Here is a 17,181-nt window from a genome sequence, read left to right on the forward strand (position 1 = left end):
GCTGTTTCTTGAAACTGCACAAAGAGTGAGTTGTGTTCATTTTCATAACGCCCTGCCTTAGAGTGTAGCCTTGCATGTGATTGGGATTGTTTTACTGAAAAAAGTGAGCAAAATATCACTGCTTTTTATATTTTCTGTTTGAATAGAGAAACAAATAAAAAGCAGTCGTCGGGAACATTCTCAGACTTACTAAGTTAAGCTCAGTAAAACTGGCACAAGTTTAATGAAAACTAAATAAATTTGAGATAACTAGTTTGCATATTTTTAAAGTAAGGAGAAGTAATTGGGTGTATACTGGTGAAGTGATGTATACTTATTAAATGGGCTGTCATGTTTTGGACTGCCTTACTTTCCTCTGCAAGCTGCAGCATTGCGCTGGATGAATGAACAATACCTGGCTATTGCAGAAACCTTGACTGACTGTTCCATTACAGCCTACACATCCTCTTTCACTTTACAGTTCTTGGGAAAATCTTAACACTTTAAAACAAAAAAGCTCAATCCCTTGCAAACATCATGCTGTCGGGAGGCGTTGGGTGTCAGTTCAGAGGACAAACAGTTTGCAGTCAGACTGCCAGGAACAAAAGCGGTAATGTTTATCTCTTAGCTCGACTGTCAGGAAATTCATGACAAATTTGTACCAACAGTGTTTTTAATTATTCAAGATGAGTGTCACTAACCACAATTTTGTTTCATGTATCCCATTCTGAAAAAAAGCTTTTCATTCAAAGAACTTAACATTATATTTGATCTTAATTCCCAGTCTGTTATTGTTTATGCAGGGATTTGCATTCACTTTGAGCCTGAAAAGGAAAAGAAAAACCTCCTCTTTGTTCCACGTTTTAAATTTGGGTTTAGATGACTCAGGCATGACTTGTTTGTTTGTCTCTTAAGACACACACATTGATGTTCTACCATTATCCCGACCGCTCAGATAATGTGTGACCCCTGAACCCAGAAAACCATAATATCATCATACTAGCTCGTCTGAACTGTACTGTAATCTCTGTACATATACAGTTATGGATTAAAATGTTTTATTAAAAATTATCTGGAAATAATCCACTAATTTAGAAATGTAAATAAATTTGGTTATTATCACTAAGCCAGATTTAATATCAGACAGTTTGGGGGAAAACTTGTGTTTTTATTTGGTGCATGTCTTGTTTTGGTGGAGTTTTTCAAAATTAAGTATTAAAATCGCTGTTTGAGTAAAGCTGCTTAATTTGTTAAAACATAACTCATTCTGGTTTTTAGCACAAATTTTATGGTGACTCCTGGCATTTATGGAGGAAATTCATGTGATTTCAATAAGCTAGACCTAATGAATGACAGAGATCTATGATAAAAATGGTCGTGAGCTTTGAGCAGCTTGAAAATGTGATAATCAACTGTTCAAACAGATCCAGAAGGGAGAAACAAATGGATAGCAAAACGAGCTTAAATCAAACCAAAAAAGGGATTTTTTTTACGGTGAAGGAAGCCAGTAAAACGAGTCTAGACAATTAAACAACTTGTCTGTTTTTGATTGAAACTGCTTGACATGAAATGTGATATAGAAAAATTCCAAGAAGTTCTTTGAAAAAGCTGCTGGGTTACGATAATCACCACCTTAAAAGTGCTGCTTGAATTCCTGCACCGCCAGCAGATGATTTTGCTTTTGCTCCTCTGTTTTGATGTCAGCCGGGGCGGCTCGGTCTGCTTTCTCACGGCCGTCAGCTGAAAAGCAAGGACGATCTGGTATCTGTGACTCACACTGCCGAGCCCCGAGACGGGACCCCTTTTAATCTGTTGCCACCCACAGGCTCAAATCCTTTGCACTTTCTCGTTTGCATTGGTGTTTTCTTTGCAGAGAAACTCCAACCTGTTTCTGTTGTGTCTTGTTCTCACTACAAAGACTTGTTCCCCCGTTTTAATTCTTAAAAGTTGAGGTTTTGCAATTCTTGGTTCCATCCAAGGTATGCAACTTTTATATAAAAAGAAATTAGACACATAATATGTAGAAAGATCAATCTCCTCTCCCTCCTCCTGCTGCTATTATTGACATCCAAAGAAATGCACATCTCTCGGTCGAAAACAACCAATCAGAGCCAAGAGGAGAGTCTTGGATCTGTCAATGATGCTCGGGTATGCGCTACTTGGAGGAGAAACAACGTACTCTTCCAGGAAAACAGTTTGATTTGGTGATCAGTGCAAACAGAAAAAATATTTTCTGGGTTTCATAGGTTGAAAAGCTTCAACTTCTGAAATGCCCTTGTTTTTTTTTAAATGTCTGTTTTGTATTTTGTTTGTTTTAGGAAATTTGAGATTAATCCCAAAATTTCAGGGGTTTTTTCTGGCAAATTTATGATTAGAAACTCAGAAATTTCTGTTTTTCTAGAAGACTTCTGAGATTAATTCCAAAAATAATTTTTTTTCTAGCAAATTTACGACTTTAGAAAGTCAAAAATTAAAAAGTTTTTTTCTAGAAAATTTCTGAGATTAATCTCAATGATTTTTTATTAATTCCTCTGGGTTGTTTTTTTTTAGTAAATTTGCAACCTTAGAAACTCAAGAAATTTCAAAAAAAATAATTCTGGAAACAATTTTGAGATTAATCTAAAATTTAATTTAATTAAAAAAAATTTGCTGAAATTTTCCCCACCTTTTTTATTTATTTTTTATATATACAACTATGACCTAACATGCCTAAGCCAGACACAGAGCCAGCTTGGATTTGAAAAACTGCTTTATTTAAAATCAACTACCTTTTTGCAAAGAATTTGCACAACACAAAACTGATTTTAACCACTGTGTGACGAAGACACCAAAAGCTTTCAGAATGAAGCTGAGAATTATAGATGCTGTAAGCATCATTTCCCATTCAGCTTTGCCTTTAGAGAGCCATTTGTCGGAGGCAGTGAGGTACCAGCAGTCACTGGAATGTCAGTAGATAGCAGTAGTGGTCAGGCTGCAGGATGGCAGGGGAGACCGATGCCGTCTCTTGAACAGCGTCGCTCATGAACCGTGGTGACTCTTATCCGCCTGAGCTGTCAGATACGAGGTTCGAACACATCCGTATCTGTCCTCCACTCTGCCACTCTGCCTGCTGCTGAGGTTGTTCCTACATTTCCTGGCAGATCCCATTTGGCACCAGTGAAATGCAAACTTTAGCTGCTGAGTTTCAAACACCAAAATGTCATTTGTCAAATTGAATGTCTCCAATTTAAAACAAAACTATAAGCAATTTATAAGATGTCGCTCTTTTGTTGGTCTAGTTTGTTCTCAATATGAGGCAATTTGAGAGTTTTTGTTGATTGCAGTTTGTTGTAGTGATTTCAGATTTAAAATTAGGGGAATCACTTTAAATGGCTGGTTGTTCACCTCCAAACTAGCTGCTGTGAACAAATCTGTGAAGGCAGGAAAAGAGACATCAGTCCTGTTCTGTTTGCCTGAAGTTCAGTCATGGGGACGAAAATGTTTCCATGAGAAGCCCTGCAGTCATGGGAAAAGCTAAACAGACACCATGACTCAGCACCTTGTAGAAGAACCTTCAGTTTGAAGTAGTTCTTTTATGCAAGACCTCATCAGTTTTCACATCATGGCGGAAGAATTTTTGCCGTCTTGTCTTGACCGCATTGTTCCAGTACATTGAGGTTTGTTGGTGTTCGCTTTCTTAGGTCCCACCAGGCTGAGCTCTGGTCTGGATCATTAAAACACTTATTTTCCCTCACTTTTAACCATTATGTTGTAGATTTACTGCTTTATTTAGGACGTTTGTCTCGTTGGTCATCCAATTTGGGTCGGACTTCAGTCATCTGACAGATGACTCCATTTTCCTCTAAGATGCTTTCATATACAAAAGAGTGTATTATTTATACAGCTATGTGAAAAATTAAGAGCCCACTGCACTGAACCCACTGAAAACCTCCTGGTTATTCCACCAAATATTAATTTCTGAACTCTTCCTGAGGTAAAACATTAGTATTGTTGTTTCTAAATGAATATAAACTTGTTTTCTTTGCATTATTTGAGGTCTGAAAGCTCTGCATCTTTTTCATTATTTTGACCATTTCTCATTTCCTGCAAATACTAAAGTTTTTCTTGGAATCTTTGGAGACATGTTGTCAGCACCTCAAAGAACAAAAGAACAATGTTCATTTTACTCAAGCATATTCCTATAAAGAGTACCCCAAAAAGTATGTTTTCTATAATTTTTTTCAAATGCTACAAAGTCTAGCATTTGGTCAATCAACATATAAGATTTCTATAATAAGAAGTTAGCAGATCTAAGCTAAATCTGTTTTAGTTTTCATTTTTAAGTCCATATTCTTTATTTGGGAAACTTCTGCATATGTTTCAGCTAAATGAACTGCAGTTCCCATGCTTATTCAGTGTAGGAGTTTGGACTGACTACACCCCTCATTAAAAATGCTTCTGATGTTGCAAACATCAAGTGTTCTTCCCACAACAAGCCAAGGCCACACAAGGAAAAAACAAAAAAGGTTTACAAGCTCCGGTGAAGTGAGAGAAACCGCACCGGTGAAAGGAGGAGCAGGAAGACCGTGGGAGGAGGGCCGGCTCAGCCGGAGTGTGTAAATTTGTATCTGGTGCTGTGAAGTCTGAGGGGAGGGCTGCATTAGAAAGCGGCGGTCCGTGGAGAAATGGGGAGGGGGGAGTCGGGTTTCAGACCCAGTCCTGATGCACTGAAGCTGCCTTTGTTTGACTAGGAACCAGAGGGAGAGCAAGAGTGAGGAGGAGGAGGAGAAGATTTTAGCTTGGAGGGAGTGAAAGAGCGACAGAGTGGGCTCCATCTCTCTCTCTGTCACCATCAAATAAATGAAAAGGGAAACTTTAGTGTGGATTTAAGCTCCCCATCAGTGAAGATGGCTTCCTGGTAAATTAAACACGGCATATTTTCTGGGAATAAGTTGATTTGAAATAGTTGGTTTCAGTTGGTTTTCTCACTCTCTGGATGTGCTTTTGTGCAGCATTCCTCCCTGGTTCTTTGGATTATCTCTCCTCGCTCTCCTGTGCTGCCATCACTCCTCTGCCTATCAGCTGCTGGACGGTATGTGCTCTCTGCTACTGGAAAAAGTTCTCATTTTACCCCGCTGGTGGAAAAACTACAGATTCAGAAGTTTGCTTTTGTAAAAATGTGCAACTTGACTTTACTTTTTGAGGAGAACTGTTTTGTTTGTGCTTTGGAACTGGAATTGGCACCATGAACATTTATATTACAGAAGAATTACAGAAAAGCATGCAAAGGTGTCAGTTTACACAAATTCTGATTTTTCTTGCATAATCCCACCAAAAGCTCAGTTTTACTTCTCTGAAACCACCTCATGTATTTTTAATCAAAGGTGTTAAAGCTTTCTGCAAGTCTTGGGTGGTTTGAAGGTACAGATCATTTAGAGAGATTTAGAGATCTCTGAGGATCCAAATTTGGACTGGTTTTAGACTCACTGCACAAAGCAAAGATTTGCAATGGAAAATAAGTGTGTGGATGGTAAAACAAAGCCTTCATCAAGCTCTGGAAAGTTTGCACTTCATAGGTTGGAGCTTCAGCCCTGGCAACAGGGTGAATGATGAAGCACCTTTCAGTGCGGCTGTTTTACGAGGGTTTTAATTATTTATGAGCTGATGTGTTTCTCCATACTCCTGAGAATTTGAACTTCACTGCTTTAAACCCAACACCCTGACAACGGAGTGCGTGACGACATTCCTGGCAGTTGATGTTTTGATAATGTGCTTATGGACTTTTTGAGCCAAGTGTTGAAAAATCTGTAATCCATTGCTTTTAATGAGACGTTTAAAGGAGCAGTTTTAAGTAAAATCTGCTTTTTTTAGCTTCACATCATGTTATTCCCTTATCAAAAACAAATCTGGAGAGTTGCCTTGATTCTTTCATGCATGTTTGAGAAATCCTTTAATCTCCATGGCAACCATTCAGCTGTGCAAACATCTGTGTGGACATAGCCCCACCTTCAAGGACGCATCTCCTCCTTTGAGCTGCAGTTTCCGAGCTTCCACCTTACACAGCAATCCCTCCCTCACTCAGCTCCTACAGACTAGCCAGCAGCAATTAGCAAACATCTTCTGAGCTCATTATAGGAGCCACTTCTCAGTAAAACACTGATAAAAACATTTTAAAGGTTTAATAGAGAAGCCATGAAGGTTCAAAAAGAACAGGAGTTTTTAAAGAGACAGAGGCCCAATTTCAAGGCGTTAAATTATGAAGTTAAGTTATATTTGATATGTGTAGCGTTTTTATAACAACTATAGTCAACATAGTTTCTTGATTATGCCATAAAGCAGCACTATGTGCCTGGAAAAGATAATACTGCCACTTCAAGAGTTCTTCTGCAGGATGCTGGAACTCTGGCTTCAGAAAGTTTTCTTGAAATCCCTGTTGACTCTGTTGGTTTAATCTGGTTTTAATTATTTTCCCAGCTCCTGCTTTCGGAGTGTTTTCACAGCTTAAGACACATTTTCGAACCTCGAGCGATGGATCACTTCAACATGTTCCCAATTAAGCTTGAAAGACGCACACATTTGCTTTCCCACTGCAATAGCGAAACCCTACAATGAGCTTCATTGTGTGATGAAGGCTGGAGAAGATGATGCTGAGTCCATGATGGCTAATACTCCGTCATCACTTTCATCACCATTCTGGAATCCACATCGACATTTTGTGGTTTTTGTTTTTTGTTCGGCTATTTTGACCTCAGACCTCTGATGTCACAGAAGCCCTATTGTCCAGAACTAGTCAGATGATTGTAGGGTCTCATTAGTCGATGGAGATTAACCGTTCATCTGATATTTTGTACTAAGCACCACTCAGGCTGGAGCTTTCCACAACTGGTGGCACTTTAAAGAAAACTTTGGCTTAAATTATGAGATGATTGGAATATGATCTCTAGACAGAGATTTTGTTCTGTTAAAGCTACAAAAATCAATGCATTTCATAATGTATACAGTGGGGAAGTACTCAAACACAGTACTTAAGTAAAAGTACAAATAAAAACAAAAATGTCCTCTAGTAAAACTAAGTACTTGCTCTTAAATATGCTTAGATTATTGAAGTTAAAAGTTGCTAATGCGATGGTGTAGAAAATAATTAAGTTTGTGTACTGTATGTGTTTTTCCTTTAATGCATCAATAATGTTGTGCCATTTTAATGAACAATCCTGCAGATTGTTTTTATTGTGTTTACCATATGCAACACTTGGACTTGTTCTGTGCATCATAATGTCAAGGATAACCTGCAGAGCTAAATGCAATTAAGCCAAACCAAAGGGTCATTTTAACAGCAGTAAGCACATTCTAATAAATAAAATTTTAATTTACTGGCTGCATTTTAAAAAAAAAAAGTATCTTTTTGAACCAGTTTACTCAAATAGGTCACAGATTACTTTTAAACTAGTAAGCAGATAAAAAAAAAACCCATAATGTGATGTAAATGTAACATGCAACTCAACACATTATCAAAATGTAAAAGTTGAAAGTACCCATGATTAAATCTAATTAAGTGGCAAAGTAACGAGTACAGTAACAAAGTTGTGCTTCACTACATCCCACCACTGGATATGTACCAGCACAGCTTATTAGCACATTATTCTGAAAACTAGGAGATTATTAGTCAAAGAATAAGTCAAAAGGATCAAAGTAACTCTGGAGGAGCTGCAGAGAGCCACAGCTCAGGTTGAATGCCAAGTTTGGCGTCCCACAAATCAGAAATATAAAACAATTTTTTTTAAACTGCTTGAAATAAATTTTCCCACAAACAAAGAAGGAAACTTAGTCGCTCTGGTCATATGACCCCGAAACCGACTTTGCTACATTCTAGCATTAAGAATTCACTGCCCATAACCCTAACGGTGAAACACGGTGGTGATAGCATCATGCTGTGGGCACATGGCTGTAAAAACGTTTTCCAGGCTCTGTGTAGCTGTATGTAAAGTTGCAGTGTAAGACCTCAGGGTCCAGTTTCCGTCTCTACAGATGTTGGTTTGGAGCGGTGGCTCCACTGTCAGGCTGTTTGTCTGTTTGCCATATTTACAATCCACTGCCATGATTCCAATGTTTCTTCAAGACGGAGAGGGAGGGAAAAAACGAAGTGTGTGTGTGTGTGTGCTGGAGTATGCAGGCTGGCTTGCCAGCGAAGGCACCAGGGACAAATATTTCCAGACTGCATGCTGTAAATACTCCTAAAAACAGAGCTGTCACCACAGCAACATTCCCATTTGTGGGCTTGATTTTTGAGAAGAAGGTGGTATAATGATTTCCCTTTGTTGGGATAATAGTTTCCTACAGGTTTGTCTGTTAGCAGTTTATCCTGCAGGACAGTTTCCCTGAAAGCTCTGGCTTTAATTTTGACCCAAATGTACAACAACTCCATTCAGACAGGACTGCTACATATTTTAATTCATTATTGGCCTGATTTTACTGAGTTTATTAGGAAATCAAATGATTAATTACGCATAAAGTTTGGAAAAAACAGCAACGAATAGTGTAAGAGAACTATGAAGAATAAACATATGGAAATAATATATTAACAAGAGAATAAAGCTTTTTATTGGTATGCACAATCCAAAAATGTATATGTGGGATGTTTTTGCAGTTTGGTGTCAACATGAGCCCATATAAAATCACATAAAAGCATCCCATTAATGTCTCTGTTAATGCAGACAAACACGCTCTTTAGCAGACATACACACCTACACTGGCCAAACGCATAAGCAACAAAGGTGATGCTCTCCATCTGCTCCACACATGACAATTATTTCCAAATGATGATGATGAGGACAATTATCTGGGACACTGAGGGCGCTGTTGGTTTGTGGGGAAAATGAAAAAGATGTTGCGGTTGTTGGTGTTGAGGTGGCTACCCTCAGCTGATGAGTGGAGGCTGATGATTATGATGTGGATAATGAGGAAACTATTTGTGTGTGCGCGGTGGAGGGCCTTCGTGCCATTTAGATGTGTCGTACCTCATCCAATGCCCAAATGTCTTGTAAAAGAATGACTCAGGGTATTTGTTTTAAAGTGGAGCTGCTATCAACAGTTGACTGCAGTCTGATTTAGCTCAGTCAGAAGAAATGCAGAGAATTTGTCACCATGAGAAGTCATAGTATTTCCCAAATTAAGCAAACCCAGGTAACTTGTTATATATGGAAAGATTATCCCACTGATTCCAATTTGGTTGAAGGAATGATGCACAACAGCCACAATGTGTGGCCACATATTGTGGCCACACTATTTATCCATACATAAAAAATTAGCACTGTGCCTGTCCTTCCCCTTGTGCCTGTTGTCTGTCTCACGCAGTGGAGCAGGAACGGATTTTGACCCCAATAACACAAACACCTTCAAATGTACAAAGAAAACGGTTCTTTTCATTTTAAAACAAAGTCTTTCATCTAAAGTCAAGTCAAAAAGAAATAAATGGGGTCATTGGTGCTGGTAAAATTCTGTTTTTGCCACTGCAATGCTTATGGTATAAATCTGATCTTAAGGTTTAAAACTAATGTCTATAAATTGATAGTGACAAATAATTTTGACAGTACCAATGTTGCTCAGTTAAGATGCTCTAATTCTGTCTGATTTGAACTCTGAATAATAAGTCAGGATCTACTAGCTAAACTGATAAACTTAAGTGCAAATGAAATGCTGATGCGCACATCTTTCAGATTCTTAGGCCCATTTTTTTGGACCGATTCTTCCATTCCAACAATTTTCAGACTACTCCAATTATTGTGATGGTTCTAAAGATAATGTTATGAGATACTGTGTGGTGTGAAGAGTGATCTGGTCAACCTGGAAGGACGTTGAGACCACTCTGATCTAAAATCAAGGATAGTCAGCATGTTGGATTGTAGCATGTGGGTTGACAAATCAGAACGCAGTCTGCTGAATGTCACATGTAACCAATAAGAAAGCAAAATGATGGACACGTGGACCGGAATCCAAAAGACAAAACAAAGTCACCAGATGTCTTTTGTATTGTTTTTCTCACTAGTCTACAAACTATTTCTTCTTCCTTGTCGGCCATGTTTGTTTACACTGAACCCACGTCGGATCTTGAGAGGTTTTAAGAGAGTTCCTGTCTGATATGAGTGAAATCTGTCAGTGTGTGGTGTGTTGGAGTTGCTGTAAATCACTCATGATTGAGGAGTAATGGAGCAAACATAATCATGTTTAAGACGAGCAGGTCAAAGTACCATGAAGACTAGAGCTGGGAAACATGTCTGTGGTTATTTACGCTAAAAATCATGCATATCCAACGTTGGTTGTCAATAATGGACCACAAATCATTTCTTACTACGTATGTTTTGTTTGAATTAAGACAAAACTACCTGACAAGTAACTTTTCAGCAAATGTAGGAGCTTATTTTAAGTTAATAGTTTCTCAATTGGTAGATTATTATATTGCAAGACATTTTCCCCATGTTGTAAGTGAAGTAATCTGACAGTGGAACTAGTACTTTTTAAAATGAATATTAAGGAACTTTTGACTTAAAACAAGCTCCTTTATCTTGCTAAAAAGTTACTTGCAAGTTGGTTTGTCTTATCCCAGGTGTAATAAGATATTTGAACCAGAAACTAGACCAAAAATAGTTGCTAAGATTTTATTTTTGCAATGTGAGAACCACATAATGGGTGTTTTTAAAATCTTTCCCTGTGAACTGAGCATTAATGTGTTTCATAAAAATTAAGGGTATCAATAAATATGATGCTGGGTGATTTTGTAGATTCAAAATAATCTAAACATTTTTCTTTTCTCCTCTGTATGTACTTCCTTAAATGAAGAGTTTGATTTTTATAGTTTGTGTCTGTGTAAGATTTATGCTGCAGCAGTAAAAGCTGAGTTTATTTCCAGGCTTTTTGCACATCTTTATAGGGACACCAATCACCATGGAGGGCAATTTAATGCTAAGAGTTTAACTACTTCTAAGGCTTGTTATCAATTCTTTAGTAGCCTGTAAATCACACATGATTCAGGAGTAATGGAGCAAAAATAATCATGTTTAAGATGAGCAGGTCAAAGCACCTTGAAGAGTAGAGCTGGGAAGCATGTCTGTGGTCATTTACATTAAAATCATGTTATCAATAATGGGCCACATATAATGTTTATTTTAAAATGGATCTTTCTGCAGTGTAAACGGAGGTTTGTGAGACAGAATTTGGATGCACCACTGAGACATTGTTGAGACTGTAGTCGTTTTAAAATGAGAGCAATCTGCTGCCGTTAGGTTTGCTGTCAAGTTGAGATGCCGATCTGGCATAAAGTAGCAGATTTGGGATTTTGGTGTTTTTGGCCGTTAATGTCAGAGTTGAATCCAGAAGTTTGCATACGTTGAATAGAAAGATACATCTTTGTTTTCTCACACTTTGCAGTTAAACCAGACACAATAATGAGAGAATATATCAGATTTATTTATTAATGTCTTCAAAACCAGAATTTTCTGTAAATGTTCTCACTTTTTGTTGACGTTGCTTTGAACCGAATGACCTTGGACAAACGTTCTGGGTTTCCTTCCACAAGTTTCTCGCAGTTCTGACCCATTCCTCGTGACAGAAATGGTGCAACCGGGTCAGGTTTGGAGTTTGCCTCCCCTCACTTCTCTATCAGATTGAAGTCAGGACACCAAAACATGGACTTTGTTGCCCTTAAGGCACTTTGTAACCACTTTCAGGGTTATTGTCTATTTGGAAAAGCTTTACTTTCTGGCTATTGTCTTCAATAGCTTCAATATTTCTACATAATGTTCTTTCCTTTTGATACCATCTGGTTTGAGAAGTACACCAGTTCCTCCTGCAGCAAAATAGCCCCACCACATGATGCTGCCACCACCATACTACACAGTTGGGATGGTGCCCCAAAAGGTTTTTGTTTTTCCTCCAAATGTATTGATGTGATTATGGCCAAACCCTTCCACTGTAGTATCATTAGACCACAGAAATGAAGTTCTTGTATGCATTGGAAAACTGCAATCTTTCGAATAATGGCTTCATTTCAGCAACATTTCACCCCATGTCAATACTGGCCACATAGCATTGCAGATAATGATGATGTGCTGCCAGCTTCAGCAGCGTCTTCACAAGATTTTTGGCTTTTATTCAGGAGTCAATATGTACGTTTTGGACCAAAATACATCCTTCTTGAGTGGTACCATGGTTAGACATTCCCACCATGTCAACACTTGCATATAATTGATTGAACAGATGAACTGGGAACCTTCTAGCATCGGTAACTTGTTCCCAACGATGAACCAGACTTATGCAGCTCCTGACAATTTATTTTGACCAGAAATTAGTGCGTTTCAGGTGTGGCATTAGAATACATCCACAGATGAGCCTCTAGTTTAATCATATGAATCAGTTAATCTATCCGAAGTAGCCAAAGCCATCTAATTGTTTCAAGAGACGGTAATCATCCTGTGTGTAAACTTCTGATTTTAGCAAAATGCTAACAACTACCGAAACCTTCATCTAAAACAAAATCCACATTCTCCCATTAATAGTTAAGTTTCTTGACTTAAAACCTTTTCTACATCTTAGTCACAAGCCTGTTCTTTGATATTCAGGTTTGAATCATTTTGCTGTTTATCTGTTTGCTTGAGGAAGGTTTGCAGATGTTGGTTACTCCTCCCATGTTTCTTTGCTTTTGTTCTGACAACTTGCATCTGGATTTCAGTCTTCTTGTTATAAAACAGACCAACACTGCCAACTTTTTTGAACTGCGGTAATAAGTCCATAATGTGATTTACATAACCTGGTCTGGGGCAGTGGAAACCACAAAGCAAAAAGTAATAAGTTATAGAAAGTTTAGTTGCTGATTATCTGATTTAGACTAGCTTGTTATTGTTAGCAAAAGTTCTTCCCATTAAACAGCTGAAAACACTGCATTAATTGCAGTGATCAATAGAGTTCTTGGTAAAAGATTCAGCAGTTTAGTGCTGACGAGATTTAGGAGAAAAGGTTTTTCCATTCTCGTCCATGTGGTCATGATTGTTTCTTGGCAGCAGTTTTGATGTAGGTCATCTGGAAAGCTGGCCTGCAGAGTCGAATCCAGAGAAAAGTCCAACTATGATTTCATGAATAAGCAACAATTTAAAAAAAAAAGAAAAAAGAGAGAAAGCCACTCGAGGCTTTTATAAGCTGGATTTCCCCCTGTGTGCTTGTTTCCATCCTCAGTTCATGACATAATACACAACCGAGTCAGAATCCATCCAGTTTCTACACGAAACGGTGCAGGTTTTAGAGGAAAACATTGAACTGAACTCTGAGCACTGAAGCTGAAACAAAATATGAGCGATTACCATGACAACCAATAAATGTTTGCTAACGCTAAGGAAGTCGAATCAGATGTTTCCTAATGTCTCTTTGTTTTATAAACTTAAATTTTTATGTCAAACATGAAATTCATAACACATCAGTCACATCCTTTCATATATGATCTCTTACAGTTTGTTTATAATAAAACATCTTTCAAGTAAAAATGTCCATAAAACGCAAATCAGCTCTTTTAAATATTTCTTTAATGCAGAGTTCAGTCATGTTTTCTGCTCAAATGATTCCCTTTTAGAGCTTATCAAATTCATATTTAATAATATTCCCTTGACAATGTTTTCTTTTTGTCTTTAAGAGACTGAGACAGACAATTGTGGTTATTGACTTTCTTGAGTCTACAAGCTCAAACTAGATCAATATGTTTTGTATTTGTGTATTTTAGGCACAACATTTAGAGCTGTTATTTTTCCCCACCACAAAACAAACAGATTTATTAGCATAAAAGTCAACATGTGTTTTCTCTCTAAAGTTTGGCAATTCACTTTTCTAAATGCTAAATTTCTTGTTAGACTATTTTGTTGTTTAAATTGCTGTAAAGTTACTTGTAAGTTAGTTTTGTCTTATTTAAAATATAGTAAGATATTTGTAGTAGAAACTAGACCAAAATACTTGTGTTTTTGCAGAGAAACCTGTAAGAAAATAGACTTTTTTTAATACTTTTCAGTGGGAATATACCAATTAAACCCCACACAGATGTGAAATCCGATCAATTAAGTTGATTTTCACAAGAAAACCAACATGACTAAAAATGCAGATACCTGCTTCTTAGTGACAAAATGATCTAAAATGTATAAACCAATCACATAGGAGCCATCAAACACAAATAGCCAAACTTGTCCTGGACAGGAAGAAGTCAATATTTTAGGACATGGAGCCAGTTTGACAGATGTCTACTCAAAAGCATGAAACACAGGATGTGGTAATTATAGGAAGGTTGGCGCATAGAGGGCAAAGGTTTGACGCCACATGTCGCCCTGACCTCCATTTCGTTTGACCTAAAACTCTTGAAGGTGGTCGTAAAGGGATCAGAGGAAACCCTGCGACTCGTAAAAGCTTCATCCGTTAAATGGTTGTTGTGTTGAATCTGTAAATTCCAAATATGGCTTATCTGTGCTTAATTTCTTCTCTTTTTATCAGAACATCCATTAACAAGTCAAAACTTGGACCATCAAAGAGTTTTCCTACTAAAAGCAGCTTTTTTACAGGATGCTGCTTTCATCTCCTGAGCTTTTGAAATTAAGTAAACGCACTGCAAAAACAGAAAGTCTAGTTTCTAGTGAAAATATCTTAGTACATTTGAAATAAGACAAAACTAACTTAGAGGTAATTTTTCAGCAAGATACACAAACTTGTTTTCAGTAAATAATTCTTTAAAGTTGGGAAAGAAGTACTTGTTCCATTTTCATTAATATTAAGAATTCACTTACTTAAAACAAGCTCCAGTATCTTGTTGAAAGGTTATGGGTAAGTTAGTTTTGTCTTGTTTTGTACTAAGATGTTTGCACTACAAATTAGACCAAAGGTACTTGGTAAGATTTTGTGGTTTTGCAGTGACAGACTATGGCTTTAAATCATGTGTTTTTGTATAAAAACAACAAAATTGCTGATTAAAAAGATTCTTTACAGACATAAAAAGATACCAGTAGCTTAAACGTGGCGCTGGTATTCCTTACACTGAGATGAGTAATCCAACCAACGTTCCCAATCTTTTGAGGGTTTCCTTTCCACAATAAGCATTCTGTTTCCAAGCTGTGAATTTGCTGCACATGTACATTCCTCCTTAAAGAAAAACTGGTTATAGATTTGATCTTGTGACATTCTTTTGCTTTGCCGCCATTCATCCAGTGTTTTCGTTCGTGATCAAATGCCTGCTGAGAGAGAAATAAGTCCCAGGCCAGCTGGAACAATGCATCTGGGGGGAAATGTGTCAAAAGGCAAAGTACTGCTGAGTGAAGACTGAAGTGGAGGGAATGAGAGCAAACAATTTTAAAGATAATCTAGAAATCAAAAGTATGTTTAAAATCATGATTTCGACACATCTCTGTGGCCATATAATAACCCTTTCGTTAAATCATAAATTGATGATTAACCAGGAGCTGCAAAAGCCAAGAAAAGTCAAGAAATCAGTTGTGCAACAAAATGAAGCACTGCAAAAACAAAACCTTACCAAGTGTTTTTGGTCTAGTTTTTTCTGAAATAAGTGTCGGGTGTTTTCGGATTTCATCTATTCACAAACGGTTGTAGTTGCTGTATCAGTTAACTATTTTATTGTCCTACCAAATCCTTTCTTGTCTGAACTGATTAATCCCTCAGGAATCAGCTTGTTTTCTGAAACAGTCCCATGGCGATGAGCAATATATTTGTCAAAATGCGAGCATTTATGGGATGAAAAATCACCTGATGGTTTCAAACCTTAAGATATGGAACTTGTTTTTTATTTTTTTTAAATCAGTTCTTTGCAGCTTCAAATGGAGCCAAGTGTTCAAGAGGTGAAAGTTTAGTATTGCAGCCGCATTACTTGTATAAAAAAGTGCTCAGTTTCAGGTCCATTTTTTGCAGAGTGGGCTGTGATCTGAGTGTCTACTAAAGAGTCATAAAGTTCTGCTTCAGTAAATGCTGTGAAGTGTTTATGTTTATATTAGTTTCCATTCAGCAGCACATCCAAATCTTCTTATTCACACCAGTTGGAGTTAATTTCCATTACGGTTGGAAAGAAGATCTTTTGTTCTTGTCCAGATTATTTATTGATCACTCTTTCTTTCCTTTGTCTTTATTTTGTGCCTTTTGTTTCCACAGAAAGCCTTAACTTTAGTTTCACACCTGACTACCTTGAGTTTCCCGACTGAGCTGGGTCATAAGGCCGTTGCCCACACAACAGAACCTTTAACCTTTGACCTTTGAGCTCCTCACAGTTTGCTGCGATGCAGTTTGGAGCTGCGTCTCCCGTCTCTGTGATGGACGACTTCTGGAAGTCAGCAGAACAAACAAAATCTCAAGTTTAAATTTTTCACCACAGAAACTCAGTGTCTTAATTGAAGATTTTTTGTTTGTCATATTTTTCCTGATATTAGATCGATATTTGACTGCGACAGAAAGCTGTGGATGCTTATTAGAGGAATCGGCGCTGATATGTGGATGACAGGAATCATCTGTGGGGGAATCAGGGTTTTTCTTTTCAAACTGGCAGGTGGGATTACTAATGCAGGCTGTCTTATGTGTACCGTCAGCTGGCCTGCAGCTGTGGTTCGTGAGCATGCTGCCGATGCATTTCCCCAACGTCTCAGCAATAAGTTAATTTACAGCCTGGTCTTAATTTGCCTCATTGTTTCACCACAGCTGGCAGGTAAACGTCAACAAACGTCGGTCTGATTTCCCTCTTCACCTCCTTTACAGCCAACATTCACTGCTTAGTCTCGTTTGTAGCTTTACCAGAGAGTTGAACCTCAGTCAAAATCTTTAAATACAAGTTTTAAAACAGTGATTGAAGGGATAAAATTGTCAAACTTGTTGTGGAGATCATTTTTACACTGCAAAAAACACAAAATCTTACCACATATTTTTGTCTAGTCTCTAGCACAAATATCTTAGTACATTTGAAATACAGCAAAACTAATTTTCAACATGGGAAAAATTATTTAAGTGAAATAATCTGCCAGTAAAACTAATGGTTTTTCAACAATATTAAGGAATTGTTGGCTTAAAAGGAGCTCTTATGTCTTGCTGAACAGTTACATAAAGATTGGTTTTGTTTTAATTCAAGTACGGTATACTAAGATGTTTGGACAAGAAACTAGACAAAAATACTTGGTAAAATTTTGTCGATTTGAAGTGTAACTTTAAATATAT

General features: G+C 37.5%; 1 protein-coding gene across 3 annotated transcripts in view; it reads left to right on the forward strand.

Moving 5' to 3' along the window:
• The first annotated feature begins 4,662 nt into the window (after window positions 1-4,662).
• The window catches only part of LOC102225887 (collagen alpha-1(XVIII) chain-like), a 60,563-nt gene continuing 48,044 nt past the window's right edge, over window positions 4,663-17,181 (forward strand). The window contains exons 1-2 of one of the 3 annotated variants that reach the window (XM_023326686.1): window positions 4,663-4,876; window positions 4,971-5,050. In XM_023326686.1, coding sequence (XP_023182454.1) covers window positions 4,866-4,876; window positions 4,971-5,050 — 91 coding nt within the window. In that variant the 5' untranslated portion in view covers window positions 4,663-4,865. The remainder of the gene's footprint in view (window positions 4,877-4,970; window positions 5,051-17,181) is intronic. The other 2 variants (XM_023326685.1, XM_023326684.1) reach the window with 2 other exon arrangements.

This window comes from Xiphophorus maculatus, chromosome 21, assembly GCF_002775205.1.
Source record: "Xiphophorus maculatus strain JP 163 A chromosome 21, X_maculatus-5.0-male, whole genome shotgun sequence".
NCBI lineage: Eukaryota > Metazoa > Chordata > Actinopteri > Cyprinodontiformes > Poeciliidae > Xiphophorus > Xiphophorus maculatus.